The 17,164-nt window shown below is 35.7% G+C and overlaps 4 protein-coding genes across 4 annotated transcripts; 1 reads left to right on the forward strand and 3 right to left on the reverse strand.

The window, feature by feature from the left end:
- Nucleotides 1–202: 202 nt before the first annotated feature.
- On the reverse strand, nt 203–3,418 carry PHYBLDRAFT_70884 (hypothetical protein; the record flags this gene model as incomplete). Its single annotated transcript, XM_018442356.1, has 11 exons — nt 203–496; nt 1,057–1,183; nt 1,308–1,370; nt 1,494–1,574; nt 1,645–1,696; nt 1,855–2,089; nt 2,208–2,338; nt 2,436–2,501; nt 2,613–2,728; nt 2,859–3,025; nt 3,131–3,418. The coding sequence occupies 11 exons, from the start codon at nt 3,416–3,418 to the stop codon at nt 203–205; spliced, it is 1,620 nt and encodes a 539-aa protein (XP_018284469.1).
- A 2,394-nt stretch (nt 3,419–5,812) lies between these two features.
- PHYBLDRAFT_119257 (hypothetical protein) lies at nt 5,813–7,130 on the reverse strand (the record flags this gene model as incomplete). Its single annotated transcript, XM_018428674.1, has 4 exons — nt 5,813–5,907; nt 6,037–6,501; nt 6,686–6,830; nt 6,999–7,130. The coding sequence occupies 4 exons, from the start codon at nt 7,128–7,130 to the stop codon at nt 5,813–5,815; spliced, it is 837 nt and encodes a 278-aa protein (XP_018284470.1).
- Nucleotides 7,131–12,667: 5,537 nt separating this feature from the next.
- PHYBLDRAFT_128550 (hypothetical protein) lies at nt 12,668–14,545 on the forward strand. Its single transcript, XM_018429222.1, has 6 exons — nt 12,668–12,679; nt 12,741–13,250; nt 13,358–13,422; nt 13,496–13,642; nt 13,794–14,123; nt 14,281–14,545. Exons 2-6 carry the CDS (start codon nt 13,112–13,114, stop codon nt 14,425–14,427), a joined length of 828 nt encoding a protein of 275 aa, XP_018284471.1. The 5' UTR covers nt 12,668–12,679; nt 12,741–13,111; the 3' UTR covers nt 14,428–14,545.
- A 28-nt stretch (nt 14,546–14,573) lies between these two features.
- PHYBLDRAFT_70887 (hypothetical protein) lies at nt 14,574–15,539 on the reverse strand (the record flags this gene model as incomplete). The annotated part of the gene is made up of 1 exon (XM_018442357.1): nt 14,574–15,539. One exon carries the CDS (start codon nt 15,537–15,539, stop codon nt 14,574–14,576), a length of 966 nt encoding a protein of 321 aa, XP_018284472.1.
- Nucleotides 15,540–17,164: the final 1,625 nt, after the last annotated feature.

Consider the following 17,164-nt stretch of genomic DNA (forward strand, 5'->3'; position numbering starts at 1 on the left):
AAAGAAAAGTATAAAAAGATACATTGAAGAAAAATAAAGTAAAATATATATGAAATAATAATAATAATAAAAAGAAAGAAAGAAAGAAGTAATAATGATGATAGGAAAAGAAGAATAGATAAAGTATATGAAAATACTTATAGGTGGAGCAAGTGTAGTTAGTTAAAAAAAAGGGCATTTGATCTTGGGTAACTTGGGTGATTTATATCCATGGAGATTCCACATCTCGTTCCTTTTCATCGTTCCCTTTGGTATTTGTATTCAGCCATGTCAAATAGTTTGTGTTTGGACCTGCTTGTTTAGCGAAAATACTCCAATCTATAGCTCCAATGTCTTTATCTGTCAAGGTAGGCGTGTTTGGTAGACTGATATCACTCTCTAGGTCGCTTGTACTCTCAGAGACAGGCAGACCTAGTACAAATCGTTCTTCTTCTTCTTCTTCTTCGTCTTCGTCTTCTTCGTCTTCTTTTTCAATTTCATTTGGTGGAGCAATAGGCTGTTGGAAAGGTAAAGTATCTTCTTTCTCTGCAAAATCATAGAGACTTTCATTTTCCAAGGCTGCCCTGAGCCTACTGCAATCGTAAGCAGAATATTGATCAAAATATCGAAAGTCGACCACATCTTCATAGCAGTATCCGTTCTTATTTTCAGTTTCAGTTTCAGTTTCAGTTTCAGTTTCAGTTTCATTTTCATCGTATTTCTCTTTCTCTCCCTCTTTCTCTTGATGGTCTCTGTCTTCGGTATCAAGACCGTCTTCTTTCTCGCAAAAGTCATCGTATATGTCTATCTCTCCATTGTCGTGTTCTTCCCACAATGTATCGTTACGTTCAGCGGCCAGGATATGAATGTATTCATATTCTGCGTACTCTTTCCAATCCCTAGAATACCAAGAAAGTATATAGGTATAAATATCATTTCTCTTTAAATATATATATATCAATCTTCATACCCTAGGAGAAAATGGTCTAGGTCAGTATAGACAGGACTATTGTCTCCAGATTCTAACTTTCGCTTCTCCAATTCATATTTTTGCTTGGGTCGTAAAAGACCTTGACAAGACTCGTGAATTTGGAATCGATCAAAGTTCAGAAAGGTGTCAAAGAAACGTTCGGCCATGTAACCATTACGCTTTAGATCAGATAATCTGAATTGATTGGGTGTTTTTGGCTGTATAAGGTCATTCCTAAACAAACAATATATATATATATATATATATAATATTAATACAAAAAAAACTGATAGAAGTAGTAGTAGTAGAAGAAGAGAGGAAGAAAACAAAACAAAAATAGTAGAAGAAAAGGCCTTACATTTGACACATTACATCCTTAAATTGAATCCTGTCTTCTGGACCAACACCATAGTAACGTTGTCTTTTGGTATGTATATATATATAAAGTAGATATTAGTGAGTCAGATGTAAACTGTAATAAAAGAAAGGCATAGTTATATAGATCTACATCTACTGCTATCTGTTATCTGTTATCATTGAGTACCTTGCATCTTGATCTTCCCAGAATTGCGCTAATTCATACTTAGTCAAAACCCCATTGCCATCGACATCCATACATCGAAACCTGAAAACCATAAGTACAAATATATATATATATATAGGATATCTGAGCTTTAAGAGAACATTTAACTCACCAGTATTCAATTGCCATGGTAGTACTCTTGTCAATTTCTGACAACAAGAACCCTACAAAAAAGAAGACGAAGAAGAAGAAGAAATGAATGTACATGCAAATATGTTCTTATTTTTGTTAGAGATAATAATATTATATAAGGATGATAGAAACATGTGGCAGTAACCAATTAAATAATAATGTCAAGAAGAAGAATAATACATATACTTACATATGTAATCAAGATATGTCAAGACAGGTGTTACTTCTACATTGCTCTTGTACGCTTGATCAAATGCTGCTATCCGTCCACAAGTCATAATCCTATGAACGATCCAAATAGATAGAGTCGACTGATTGTATTTCATTAGATCGTGTTGGGATATAATGAGATTGTGATCGGTGTCAAGTGCCCAGAATTTGCAGTAGATGACATAGAAATGCTTATAAGAAAAACAATCGTGTGTCTAATTTATGACAAGTGTGAGATTAGGAATATATATATATATATATATATATAAGAAGAAGAAGAAGAAGAAGAAGAAAAGGAATCTCTTTGGTATAATCACCCTTTATCTTTATTACATTGTTGAGATCGATATTGGGTCCTAGTGCCTTGATCATCATGGTAAATTTGCTTTGTCGAAATTGGTTCAGGTTCATCTTGCCGCCTGGGCATCGGCCATCGTAATATAAGCGACAAATCACAGTTTCGACTACAATCAGCAAAAGTCAAAGGGAGATGATGTATATATATATGTAGTAAGATAAATGAATACAGATGATGTGCAGGTTGTTCCGATCAAAACATACTGTAGCGTTCTTGAAACATTGGATTATCTGCTAAAGACTGTAGACCTGGATGATTATAGACAATATCTAGATAGAGTGTAGATATGTATATATTTGTTTATCTTATTCATGTATCTGTCTAGCTTGTAGAATTGCTTTCTTTTTTGAAGTATTTATTATCTACAATAGATTTTGTACCTTCTAATACTGGTATGAAATCTTCAGGGTTCAACCAGGTAAATCCAGGTCTCTTGAGAATGTTGAATATTATTGATTCGTCACTGTATCGATCGTAAGACAGCATTATCCACCCGCTAATAATGATAAATAAATAACAACAATTAAATATAAATATATTAGATTTAATGCACACAAAATTTTACGAAATCAATAGTTAAATAAATAAAAAAGATATTATGTATCTATTCTTGTTAATTAGCCTACCGAACGAATTGTTCAAACGATACACCATCTTCTGGTTCTTCTTGTACATTCATTCTTCTGAAGAGTGCCATGTTGAGATAACGCGGCAGTCCACATGCCTTTGTTACTGGCACAAATTGTTCTTCTCTCAAAAAAGTACGAATGCCATAAAGGTGTCTAACGACTGCCTAAGTTTATGTATATAAAAAGACACATAAAGATATATATATATAATATATATATATATATATAATAGCTTGTACATAATTCATTAAACACATAAAGTATCTTACAAATATCTTCTTGTCATTCAGGTCGCGTTGTACTGTAGAAATTGGTTTTCCAAACGGAAAATAAAATGGTTTTATACAGAGAGAATCGGTGATAGCTGTAGTAGTTAAGGGTGTGGCTATGGTTGTGGACTGGGTGTTGTCTGGGTGTTGTCGTTGTTGTTGTTGACCATCAATATCGTCCTGAGGTGGATTGTTTTCAGGCGGAGCAAGTGATGGTGAATCGGGGTTTAGGTCTTTGTAGAGATGGTCGAGGTAATGAATGCGATTCGCAGATGGTGACATGGTCATGACCTTGTAATAAAATAAAAAATAAAAGGGAGAATAAAGAGAAAGAGAGAGAGAGAGAGAAAAGAAAAAGGTCAAAAGATTAATGAATTAATGAATGAATTGGTAAATGAATGAATCTGTGAATGAATGAATTAGAGAGAAAGAGAGTGAGTGAAAGAAAGAAAGAAAGAAAGAGAGAGAATGATAGAGGAAAAGGGGGAGGGATGTGGGGGAAAGTCAAATGGCGAGTGTTTACGAGATATATAAATATATATATATATATATATATCTGTCTATATATAAAGGGGGTCTGATATACAGTACAATAGTATTCTGTTGTATGCTTGAATACAATTTCTTTGCTCAAGGAACACACCGGAAGAAGCTGTATAAAATGGAAACCTCTTTATATATGTGTACTACTTTATAATAAGAATATCAATGATACTAATAATAATATTAGAGCTTAGATATGAGTAGCAGCTGTTTCTGTTGCTTTAGTAGCTGTAGTAGCTGTAGTAGCTGTAGTTGATTAAGTGGTAAAAGGTAATATACAACCCATGAACTAATAAAATGATAATAATAATAATAATAAAAACAGGTGTAGCTTTGCCTATCCAGGAGCAATGTTGAGCTTGGTCTTTTCTCATTTGACATTCCATCAGTAACATACCCACTCCACCCCCCTTTCTTGCTCTTGTTCTTCTCTATCTTCTTCCTATTACTCTTCCTCTTCTTTTTGCTCATGCTCATGCTCATGCTCATGCTCATGCTCATGTTGATACTTATACTCATGTTCATACCTATCATTATTGTCATAGCCATTCATATTCCTATTCATGTTCTTGTTCTTTGTCTTTTTTTTTAAAAAAAAAATTTCTTAAGCCAACTTCACCACCCCTTTTATGCTTGTTATAATTTATTTATTTATTTTAACTTTTCTCTCTCTCTCAATCTTTCTCTATAACTATCTTTGACTCCTTTTGACTCCTTTAAATTCGTTTCAATAGACAGGTCGTCAAGTTATTTATTGTGATTAAACGATGGATAATTTAGGTTGTCTGAAAATCATAAAATAGAATCTTATTTTGAGAGAAAAAGAAAGAGAAAGAGAGAGAGAGAGAGAGAGAGCGAATACTTTAGTTATCGTTATTGTTTTGTGTTAAAAGAGCTATTGGTAATAGCTATGATTCTGGTACTTTATTTTACTTTGAATAAAGAAATAGAAAAAAAAATTTAATTTAGCACATATTATGAGCATCGTTGACATCTTGGTCCAAGAACCAAGGTGCGTTGCAATCTTGACAAGATCAGCACAAAACTTTTATCACGAGATTTATTTCCCTATTCTTTCATTTTTCTTCCTTTATTTAATTGATCAATCTATGGCTAGTAATTTGAAAAGGGCAAGACAGATGTGAATATGCTGGTAATTGTGTTTATTATTAAAAACAAGCAAATCCCAAAATGCTGTGATCTTTATGGCCATTTGTTAATTTGATCACTTTTATCGTATGATATCCACTAGCAAATCCCCCTCATTCCAAGATCGACAAATATAATAATAAAAGCAGTGAATAGCTTTATGACTTTGAATGAATGAAGAAACCCATAACAAAAGCTCCTATAATTAAATAAATAAATTTGGATTTTTTTTTTTTAATTGTGAAATCAAAATTTTCAATTCATTTCTATTATTTTACATGTATTTTTTGAATGAATGGCTCTAGAATATATTTATTTATTTTGTGGATTATTCTTCTTTTAGATAATCAAATAATGATCATTATTATGTTAATGGTAATTCAAATATTTTTATATGGAAATTAAAAGGTAGATTATATAAAAAGTTATTTATTTAATATGTATATATTATGTATATAAAAGAATAAGAAGAAAGGTAGTAAATAAAATATAAAGATAATTGGATATTTAGTTAGTTAGTTAGTTAGTTAGTTAGAGAGAAAGTGTACATGATGGAATAATTGAAAAGAATGAGAATCTAAAAAAGGAAAATATAGATAGATTTGTTTAAAGGAAAGGAAAGAAAATGAAAGAAAATGAAATGAAATGAAATGAAAATAAGATAAAATATTCTACACAAATAAAATGAAAATGAAAATGAAAATGAAAATGAAAATGAAAATGAATATAAAAATGAATATAAAAAAAAGGGGGGAGATAGAAAGCTAAAAGGGTTTACAAAGAAGTCAAGATCAATTGTAGAGCTTAACAATGATGAAAAGAAACTATATAAATAATAAAAAGTAAAGGAGGTTTGAATGGAAATATATAAAAAAAGGAGGGGTAGAACAGAAGGTAGCCATAACCTATACATAGCAAATAACAAGAGGTTTGTAATTTTTTCTCTTGATCATCTTCTTGTCCTTCATTTCTTTCTGAATCTGTCTTGGTTTAAGAGCTCAACCATGGGTGAGCCAGCACCTCTGAGATCGTCAGTCTTTTCTCTACATCACGATTAAGCATCTTCTTTATCAAGTCAAGAGACCCTAATTGTGTACATACACATCAAAAACAGAGAATGTTAAATAATTGTTATTTCATGCACCAAACAAGAACACCACATATACATGCACATGCACATGCAAGTGCACATAGATATACAACTACAAATTTACCTTGGGAGAAAGTAAATGGAACACGTAGTTCCTGAGCCATAATCTCATCAATATCATAAAATGGATTCTCTCGGTACATGAGCGTGTACAACAGGATACCGAGGGCCCAAATGTCTTGGGGTGGGCCTTCATAAGTCTGGCCTCGCAGGATCTCGGGTGCTGCGTAGTCAAGGGTGCCGACAAATGTTTCATAGCGTCGACCTTCACGCAAATAAGCTGCGCTTCCAAAATCAATCAGTCTCACACCACCATGCTGGTCAAGGATGACATTTTCATCCTTGATGTCTCGGTGGACAATCTTGTGGCTATGAAGGTGGTGGACGGCTGAAGCGACCTGCCGGAAAATATCCCGGATCTCTTCTTCAGTCATCCCATTCTTGAGTTCGATGTAATCAAAAAGGTCCATCCCTGCTCCATGTAAACCCATCACGATATAGTAGTTATCATCATCCTCAAAGTAGTCCACTATATTTTATATAACAGAAATTATTATTATCATCATCAAATTGGCGAGTATTTCTTTTCTCTTTATCTCTTTCTTTCTTTAATAACATGTCCTTTATCTCTATAAAATACACAAACACAAACACAAGCACAAGCACAGGCACAGGCACAAATAAAGCAAAAGCAGAGATAGACAAAGACTTACACATATCGCTGCAGTTTTCATGAGGAATTCTCCGCAATGTGTGCATAACATGGATCTCAATTGGAACAAGTCCTAGCTTTCGATCTCTTGTCCAGCAATCCACCAAAATACGCGACTTGATCACATACTTGATCACCACTTTCCTCTATTCATTTATCAAATTTTAAAGAAAGAGAAACATACGTTAAAAGCCACAACACAACACAACACACCACAGCACACCACAGCACACTCTTTATCTTTATCTCAAATCTTACTTAATTTTAATCTAAATCTAAATCTAAATCTAAATCTAAAACCTCAATCTACTTACTTGTTCAGGATCTCCAATCTTAGCTGCCAGTTTCACAAGCCCATAGGCGCCCTGGCCAAGATCTTCCAGAATTTCATAGTCATTGATTGATCGCTCATTGGTCTGTGCAGAGTACTGGAGTGATGCCGACATCTGCATGTGGTTCGTACCTCCGGGAGTCACGACAACATTTGCGCGGGTGAAAGATGGTGGAGTTATGGCGATCGGAGGGGAGGTGATTGATGGTACGGAGACAAACGATGGCCGCGAAAAGCTTGTGATCGTGCTGGTGTGGATTGGTAGCTGAGGTGTTGGTTGAGCAGAAACTGGAATAGCAACTGGAATAGCAACTGGAATAGCAACTGGAGCAACAACTGGAGCAACAACTGGAGCAGCAACTGAGGCAGCACCTAGAGCAGCAGCTGGAGAAGCAGCGGCTGAGGTACTAGCAGCGGCTGGAACGACAACTGGAGTAGCAGCTGGAGTAGCAGCTGGAGTAGCAGCTGGAGCAGCAACTTGAGCAGAAGCAGAAACTGGTTCCGGAACAACTGGTCTCTCGGTTTCGGTTGTTTCAAAGATTGGGTCTCTAAGCAAGTGGCTCAACGAAAGCATATTGCGTTCACGTGGATCTCCGCTCTGGTGTCTAGGGCGTTGTGTATGCTGTATTTGTTGTACCTGCTGAACCTGCTGAGTTGGGTGTATCTGTTGTTGGGTTTGCTGTAGAGGTGTTTGTCTGATGCTACTAAAAAAACCAGTAGCAGAAGTAGTACCTCCTCCAATAAGAGTAGCAGTAGAAGTAGCAGTAGCAGCTGTAGTAGAAGAAGACGACGATGACGAGGAAGAGGAGGAAGAGGCGGAAGAGGAAAATGAAGAGGTAGGTAAAGAAGATAGCAAAGGCGATTGGCGGGCAAGAGTGTGGCCGAAGCGAGAAAATGTTGCTTCGCGGTCAAAAGTGATCCACAATGCGCATCTGTCTTCTGTGCCTTCGAGCCGCTTGATCTGCAGCTCGACTTCGAATGAGGTGCCGTCGCGGTGGGTGGCTGTAATCACAGGCAAGGTCTGGCCGTGCGGTGTTTTCGAAAGTCGTCTGTGAGTGGTTGTGTTTGGCTGTGTGTCGGCAAGGAGTTGGCGACAGATGGGGTGGCTGATGATATAGCCGTGGTGCAGTAAGTCGTCCTGTTCCAGGATAGAGAGCAGAGTCGGGTATTGAGGGATAAGATCCCCGATACGCTTCCTTCCAACCACAAGGTCTTCCTGTGAGTATCCAAACATGTACTTTGCAAACACTACATTACAGCCCTCGATAAAGCCATCTCGGCGAACTGTGACAAGTCCGGCGAGAGTAGGGATGGATGTGATGCGGACAGTTGAGAGAGATGTATTTGAAGATGAAGATGAAGATGAAAATGACGAAGATAAAGAAGAAGATAATGATGGTGAGGATGAGGATGATGAGGGTGAGGATGATGATGCTGTGATTGTTGCTTCTGTTGCTGATGATGGTGACGATGGTGATGGTGATGGTGGTGGTGATGGTGAGTTGAGTCTGAGGATTACTGGGAAATTTGCACCCAGTTGACTGGTACTTCCAAAGAACTTTAGTCGGTTGATGTCTTGGAGGTCTGTGTTGATGGTATTAGTTGCCTTTGACTGGCTGCTGTTGGATGTTTCCAGAGAAGGAATCAATTTGGAAAGCGGTTTTCCTATCAGAGCGTCTGGATCGTATCCATAGAGTTTCCGTACGCCTTCATCGACGTGGTGCATAATACCCTATATTAATGTTATTATTATTATTAGTATTATTATTTTGGGGGTTAAAAAAACAACAACTTTGAGAATTAAGCTTGTTCTACACCTTCTTGTTTTTCTTTGAAGAAAAAAAGAGAAGATCCCAAATTAAATAAGTTAAAATCAGCAAATAATTCATACATTGGCATCGACTTGGACATAGGCTAGACTCTGAAAGACTTCTTCAAAGATCCAAATATACACAGATGACCCTGTGCTTGTTCGTTTTTCTTTTAACCACAGAGACGCTGCCGACACTGTACCGTCCTGCTTGATAATCGAGAGCTTTATACATACATACATACATACATACATACATACATACATACATGTAAAGCATAAAAATAGAAATGCACATGGGTTGCAGAGCGAAAGTTAGGTACACACATATATATATACACACACACACACAGAGAGACATATATATACATGCATTAGAAGAAAGAATAAGGACAATACTAACCACTTCACCACAGACAAGAACAGCTCCTCCGGAACGGTAGTTTGCAGGTGTCAGGCTCTCTCTACGGCGGATGACATCGCTTACAAACTGGGAGCGTGAAGCTGGATCAATGAAATCAAGGATAAGTTGGCCAACAAGGTTCTTTGCGCCTCCTTGGGTGCCGACTAAAATAGATGCGGCTTCGTTATTTGAGACACTGATGCGACAATCTTCGTGGGTTGTGATGATGGCTTGGTTCTGGGGTAAGAAGCGGGTAGGGTGATGCAGTGCAGAGGACATCATGTTGATTAAAGAACGTCGGCGCTGGTGCGTGGCGGCGGGTGTGCCGGATGACCGAGGAGTAGCTGCAGAAGGCAAGCGACCTTCTGTAAGAACTCGTCTTGGCTTTGGCATCGGCATCGGCTTGGGAATGGGCATAGATATGTGCATGGACCGGCTTTCTTCATCTAATGTAGTGCTAGAGTACGATGACGATGTGAGAGAAGAAGAAGATGTCGAGGTGTGAGAAGAGACAGATGAACGAGAGGAGTGGTCCGAGTTGTTGATGGCAATTGCAGGTGTAGACTGTCTGTGCCTTTCATTATTATCTTCATTATCATCGTCTTCGTCTTCGTCGTCTTCTTCTTCGTCTTCTTCTTCTTCTTTTTGTTGCTGTTGTTGTTGTTTCTGCTGTTGTTCTCTGGAATTTCGTATGCCCGATATTGAAGACATGTTGAGAACGATGCGTGTTTCTGGGCTACTATGTTGACGCCGACGTGGACTATTTGGTAAGGTTTCTGTAGTCAACAAAGAGTCCACACGGCTGCTGTTGGCACAGTTGCCTTTGTGATCAATAGAGCAATGTTTGAGTAGCCCTCGTCTACAGAGAATTGTTTGTCGTAGTTCGGAAATGTCGATGTCGTAAGGTGTGCTAGGTGAGAAACGGAAGCTGTGAAGAGATTCGTCGGGTGTGTGACACCGGTTCCCTGTGGGTGTTTGGCTGTTCACATCTTGAAGGTGCCGTGGTCTGTAAAAAATTATTATTATTTTATTGTTGTAGTTGGTGTTGGTGAAAATACAGATAGACGTATATTGTGTTCGCGTGTTTTTTATTATTATTATTATTATTATTTGTGGTTATAATGATGATCTAGATTCTCCCTTACCGAGGGAAAGTTGATGAAGTTTGTGCTTGATGAGTTGGGATGGGGTCGAAGATTGCTGTGGTTGCTTAAAGAAATGTAAGAAAAATATATATATTTATAATTTGATTTTGATTTTCTTTTAGTGAGTCTTGGCTTTTTCTCTCTCTTTTTTTTGTGTATATAGTGATTAGGAAAAGGGGTTATGATAGGCTTCTTTGTCTTTATTTTCTTTTTGTTTTGTTGCTTTTATTTGGTATTTAATAAAAACAGACATAGAAAAAGTAATTAAAGAAGAGGATATCGTATGAAGGATAGTAAAAGAAGAAAAAAAGTACCAGCTTCGACGCTTTTCATTGCTTGCAGAGGTAGTGTGATATTGAAGAGAATAGAACTTGAAGGTTGGGATGATGTGTTGTGGTGATGTAAAGTGATGAGATTCCAAAGAAGAAGAAAAAAAGAAGATGAATTACGTTCTTGTATGTGCAAGTATAAATATTCTAGAGAATATAAAGAGAAAAAAAGAAGGAAGAAGTAGGAGGAAAGAGTTGGGTGTGTTGGGTAAAGAGGGTGCAAAGTAACAAGGTGTTTTAAACCAGCAATAAAAATATTAAAAAATAAATAAAAATAAATAAAAATAAATAAATATATATATATAATAAAGGGGGTTGGAGGAGGTGGTTGGAGGGGAGAAAACAGTCAATTGTGGTCTTGAGAAATCAATTTTATATTTATTTTATTTTATTTTTTTTAAAAAAAAAAATTATTATTATTATAATTTTATGTATAAATGTGTATACTATATTCAGTGTATCTATCTAGTATTGGCCTATAATATTCTGTCTTTCTTGTCCTGTACTAACTTGTCTGTCTGTTTGGTTGGCTGGCTGACTGGCTTACTTACTGACTGGCTGGACTTGCTAGACTGGGTGTCTATCTGTCTATCTGTCTATTTGTCTATTTGTCTATTTGTCCTGTCCTGTCCTGTCCTGTCCTGTCCTGTATTCTTATTTTCTGTCGGAACCAAATCTCCGCACTATAGTTAGTTTCTCAGCGGATGGTCCGATCATTTATTTTATATATATATATGTATATTATTTTAATAAAAGTGTTTCAATTTAATACCATTATTATCATTATTATTGAATACTATTGTGAGTGTGAATATGAATATGAATATGAATATGAATATGAATGTGATGTGATTATTATATGCCTGTTAAAGATTAATATATAATTTTTTGTTAAAAAATTATATATTAAAGAACTACACAAATCATCGATTTCTATATAATCTTTAGTGTTTCGCGTGTCATTGTTGATTTGTTACGGAAATTTTTATATCTAATATCTAATTATATATATATATATAAAAGGCATACGATAAGTGTATCTACAAGAGCAACTTATTTTCTTCTTTTATTTTAGTAAGAAGTCTAAACTAAATATATACACTTGTGTGTCCAACTCCTTCTCTCTTTTGCTCCAAACCCCCCTTTTTTCTTTTAAAAGAAAAAAAAATCTTTACAAGGCATATTTTTACCATCTTATTCATCGATCCACTTCAATTTTTTTTTTCTCTTTTTCTTATTCTTATTCTTATTTTTTTGTCTTCTTTTGGTTGTCTAGCAACAGATTATATTAATTATTATTATTTTTAGTTGCCTAGCAGTGGTTTTTTAATTTGTTTCTTTGGAAACAGATTACAGTGATTCTCCACTTTAAATAAATAATAGTACTAATCAAATAAAATAAAATAAAATAAATAAATAAAAAAGTAAACCTTGATATCTATATGACTTTGATTGACTGATGTCAGTTTCTATCATCCGATAGCTCAAGACTCCATTTATAATAGAAAATCTTGTATAAATATTTATATACATATATTGTGTGTGTATTTAAAATTTTATTTTTGCGTATTAGTGACTTAATCAGATGAGACAACAAAAAGGCACCAAATGAATAACAGAAAAATAATCACAGTTAAAAAACGTGATAGACTTTTTTTTTGTTTTGTTTTGTTTTTCTTTTCTAATTCTGATATTAAAAAGCGAAATGCAACATACAAATATCTATATATTCATAAAGAGAGAGAGAGAGAAAGAGATCATGAAATGAAATGAAATCCAATAGAACTTACATGTGTTAATTCCATCAGATACTTCTTCTAACCACCCCCCCAAAAAAAATATGGTACACGTGACTACTTTTGCAATGTGCACAATGTGGGTTAAAGGTTAAAGAAACCAAAAAAAAAACAAATTCACAGCAGAGAAATTTAGCCTGGAGAATGAAACAAGATTATAATTGGTTCATTAGATCTCAAGGTTAGTAATAATTTAGATACACACATACATGCATACAGGCTTATTACTTATATATCTTTAGATCTAGTATATGCACACATAAATATGTACATTTAGGAATTATCATCAACCCTTCTTTTGAATCTTTTCTCTCTCTCTCTCTTTCTTTTCTTATAAAGAAGCTGATAATTTATAATGCCAATAGAGCAAGATAGACACGTGGATATTGAAGGAGTAACTTCCATTCACTTTATACTTTTTATCTATCCTTTTCTGTAATTATTGGAGCTCTTCTTTTATATGTATAGGAACACTTATACAGGCTATCAAATAATGTGTATACGGATCGTTCTCTGGTTGGTTAAAGACTCCGCCAGTTAAAACAAAATTACATTGCCATTTTTTTTTCTTTTCTTTTTTTTTTATTCTATCCTTTATATTTTTATATATATAATGTCCCGTCTTGACTCTGCAGCAGTTGTAGAAGAACTCCAGTCCTATCGCTTGACAAATGAGCGAAAATCCGAACGTGTAGCTGCTCTTGGTGCCAGACTGATTAGAGAAAAGCAATTGTCCAAACTAGGAGAACAAGGTAAACTACTTTAACTGACCAGAATATATATATATATATATATATATATATATATATATAATCACAGCACAAACACGCTCATTATAAACAATTCTATTTCATCTTAGTCTGGCCCATCTATGAACAGATCGCAGTTGCAGCATTCGATGTCGGAGACCTTGAATTGGCCAATGTGAGATTAACATTTATACACATCCTCATCTATTCTCATCTATAACAATAATTATCCTTTTAAAAAAAAATAGCACTGCATTGCTCAACTCAGAACCCGATTCAATGAAAAGTCACTTCGTTTCAAGCGTCTCACAGGCATGAAACTAGAGGCAGAAGGAAAGCTTGGCCAGGCACAGGCAGTGTATGACTCTATCCTTGAACAAGACGAAACAAACATGGCAAGTTAATAAAGCCACAATATATATGTATATATATAAAAGATCATAACAAACACGTCTAATTTCACACTATACTACTTTATACTATACCTCGATACATTTCACTGGACTACAATCTCATTCTTGTGTTTTATTTATATATATATAACAGCTGGCTTCCAAACGTCAGATTGCACTGTTCAAGGAAAGACGCAAAGATCAAGAGGCTATGGAGGCTCTGACAAAGTACCTTGATACTTACTATGACGATCATGAAGCATGGTTGGAGCTGTGTCATCTTTATCTGTCAAAGCATGCCTACGAACAGGCTGCATTCTGCTGTGAGGAATTGCTGTTACTCCAGCCTGGAAACCACATCTTTCATCTCAAATATGCCGAGATAATGTTCACATTGCACAACTACCCATTGGCCTTGAAACAGTACTGCAAAGTACTTGAGTTGTGCAAAGACCATGTGCGAGCACTCTATGGTCTTGATTTAGTAAGTTTCTTTTTTTCTTTCTTTCTCTCTTTGTCTTCTTTTGGATTATCTTTTGTGGGGGATTCTAGTTAATGAATGAACGAACGAATGAACGAATGTGTTTGTGTCTCTGTGCGTGTGTTTCATTTACTATTATTATTATTAATTTTGGAAACAGTGTGCTTCAAAACTATTGGAATCCAAGGACACAGAATATGCTCAGGATCTCCACGCTCTTGCTAAGGAAAGATTATTGGATGTTTATTCTGCAAAAGGAACCAATGATACTTCCAAGGTAGTGCAAACCTATCTATCAATGGTTTAAGCTGTATATCTATATCTATCTATATATATATTACAGTGAGGAGAGGGGAGATTTTAGCCACACCAAAATTTAATAATAAATATAATAAAATATGAAAATAAACAGCCTGTTTAAATATATGTATATATATAGTATTGTTATTAATATTAATATGATTGCATTTGGGTGGTACTGAATACAGTCATCGCAAGTTCGGGATAGGGTTCTCCGTTGTTAAGAACAGGTTGAAGTGACATGGCATGTTCTGCTTCGTATGACCCTGCTTTACAGATGACGACTTGTAATTCTCGGCGAGCTTGATCTGCATGCATTACAGTCTTTGCTGCCCATTTGACCTTACTGTTCATCCCACCTGTCACATCAGAGTGCTGGTTTCCTTCTGACACCAGTGTCTTAACTGATGCCTTTCCTTGTCCTCGCTCTATTTCTTTCTTGATGCCTTTGGTTGTTTGGCTTGAATCAATAAATGGGATCAATCGAGCAGGTTGAGCAGAAACCACTTTTGGATCGGAATCATAAACGCCCGCAACATCCGTCACGAATACACAACGGACTACCTGAGGAAGAAGCTGAGCTAGATGGTACATTACCACATCACCTGACAAAATAGTACATCCCAACACCCGATCCAGCACTGCATCTCCGTGAAGGAGCGGAACAAGATCCAGAGCCATCAGGTCATTTGCACGATGAGCGGCGGATCGAAAACATCTTTCTGGACTATTCTCGGAACCATTCTCGGTTGTGATGTGGTCAAAAGGTGAAAGACTGACTACAGGTATTCCGCGATTCTGCAGACCGGCTAGGATTGCGATGTGAAGCTGGAGGACATTCTGACGTAGAGTTGCAAAGCCTAGCTTTTGTTCACGTTCTTGGTTGGCTGATGCGTGTGACAGCCAGCCTTGTTTGATGTGGTGTCGCTTGGCTTGAGGGTGGCCAAAACTGCCTGCACCGTGTATGAGAACTAGGCGATCACCTGACTTTTGGAGAGATTCATAGACAACCTGGAGTTGGTCAAACAAAACCCCGAGTTGGGATTCATTTGTTAGCTCACAAATGGCTCTCTTGTTTGTGAGGGCAGCACCGCCGAGTTTAATAATGACAGTCTTCATCACAAGGGATTTAAAAGCAAAATAAGAAAATCACACAAACGCAAACACAAGAAACAAGAAACAAGTAACAAGCACGCATTTGTACACATTGTTATAATTGCACATGGTTTTGATAGGTTTTTAATATTTATTTTTTATTTTTATTTTTATTGTAGGCATTTAATCACAGCTGTACTCCCACAAGTTAAGATAAAATGTTAAATAATTATTTTAGATAATCTTTGGCTTGTTCAGGAGATCTGCACCAATAGGACAAACGAAAGACAGATAGACGAGAACAATTGGGAGCATGTATTTAGAAATAAGAGAGATTTTGGAATGTCAGCTGTTTGATGTTACCAATACCCCAAGAATGGGTGGAAAGATGGAGATAAAGACATAAGAGAGAAAAGAGGGGAATTGGTGGTATTTACCGGGAAGAGCACATGAAATAATCATAATCATTATCATAATCATAATGTCATTAAAGGTACTTTGGAATTTAATAAGCGCAAAGAAAGAAAAGGAAAAGGGCCAGGTAAAGCAGCCATGGGGTTTCCTTCTTAATGGCTTGGGATTGTTTATATATCAATAAAGAATACCAGGACTCTTCTTGGACTGTGCCACCTATAATACACACTGGCTTGTCACCACTGTATAAACTAAAAGCTTTTTGCAGAAATCTTGGTTGTACAAGACTGCCAAGAGACTTTCAATACAAAATATGTGATATATAAAGAGTCAAAGAACAAATCTGTTGTTCATAGAGGAATTTTTATTTGCACCTTTTGGTCAAAATATTATTCTTACTATTACTATTGTTTTGCAGGAGCAGCTTTTAATTTTGAAGTATGTACCAAATTACATCAATTTTGCCACCAGATTCCTATACTTGACTCAGTCAAAGTATATATTTATAATAATATTTCTTTTCCAATGGAACATGTCTTTTTCTTTGTTTTCTATCCTTTTTATTGCTTGCTCCCTATCTTAATGATATATCTATCTTTAATTCTTTAAAGACTTGGTCCTTTCAGCCACTTCCGACATTTATCAACAAATACCTGATCATCTCTAATGAAACCCCCTTTTTTTTCTCTTTCTCTATCCCTCTCCCCCTTTCATCATATCCCCTTGTCCTTGTTTTCCCCTTTTGTGTCTAATGGAGTTTACAAATGTAAATAGGCTTCAAATAGGTGTTTTGTTGTTATGCTGTTGAAATCTATGGCTGAACAATAACTTGCTTTAGGCTCTATAACGATTATAAGAAAAAGGCAAAAGTAGGTTTACTAGAAAACAACATTTGCTGTGTCTGTACTAACAGCAATATAAAGTAAAAACAAATAAATAAATGTCAACGTCAATATTACTTGTTTAATACAAGACGATATATTATATTATCTCTTTTTCTTTTATAGACAGTAATTTATATTTTAGATATTTACGCCAATACCTGTTGACTACCCCCCCCCTGTGTTTTTATATATATACCAGGGTTCTCTGTAATAATAACAACAACAATAAAATAATAATAAAAATAATATCATTATTATATCTGATACAAATAAAATCAAACAAACAAACAAACAAACAAACAAACAAACAAAAGCAAGTACAAAATTGGTATAGAGTTTCATACATATCCT

This window comes from Phycomyces blakesleeanus (assembly GCF_001638985.1).
Source record: "Phycomyces blakesleeanus NRRL 1555(-) unplaced genomic scaffold PHYBLscaffold_36, whole genome shotgun sequence".
Classification (NCBI taxonomy): Eukaryota; Fungi; Mucoromycota; class Mucoromycetes; order Mucorales; family Phycomycetaceae; genus Phycomyces; species Phycomyces blakesleeanus.

Excerpts from the sequence above, each read along its gene's own strand:
- PHYBLDRAFT_128550 (XM_018429222.1), top strand. The coding sequence starts at position 13,112 with ATGTCCCGTCTTGACTCTGCAGCAGTTGTAGAAGAACTCCAGTCCTAT. Across the intron at positions 13,251-13,357 it reads GTCCAAACTAGGAGAACAAG|TCTGGCCCATCTATGAACAG; the intron begins GTAAACTACTTT and ends ATTTCATCTTAG. Across the intron at positions 13,423-13,495 it reads GAGACCTTGAATTGGCCAAT|CACTGCATTGCTCAACTCAG; the intron begins GTGAGATTAACA and ends AAAAAAAAATAG.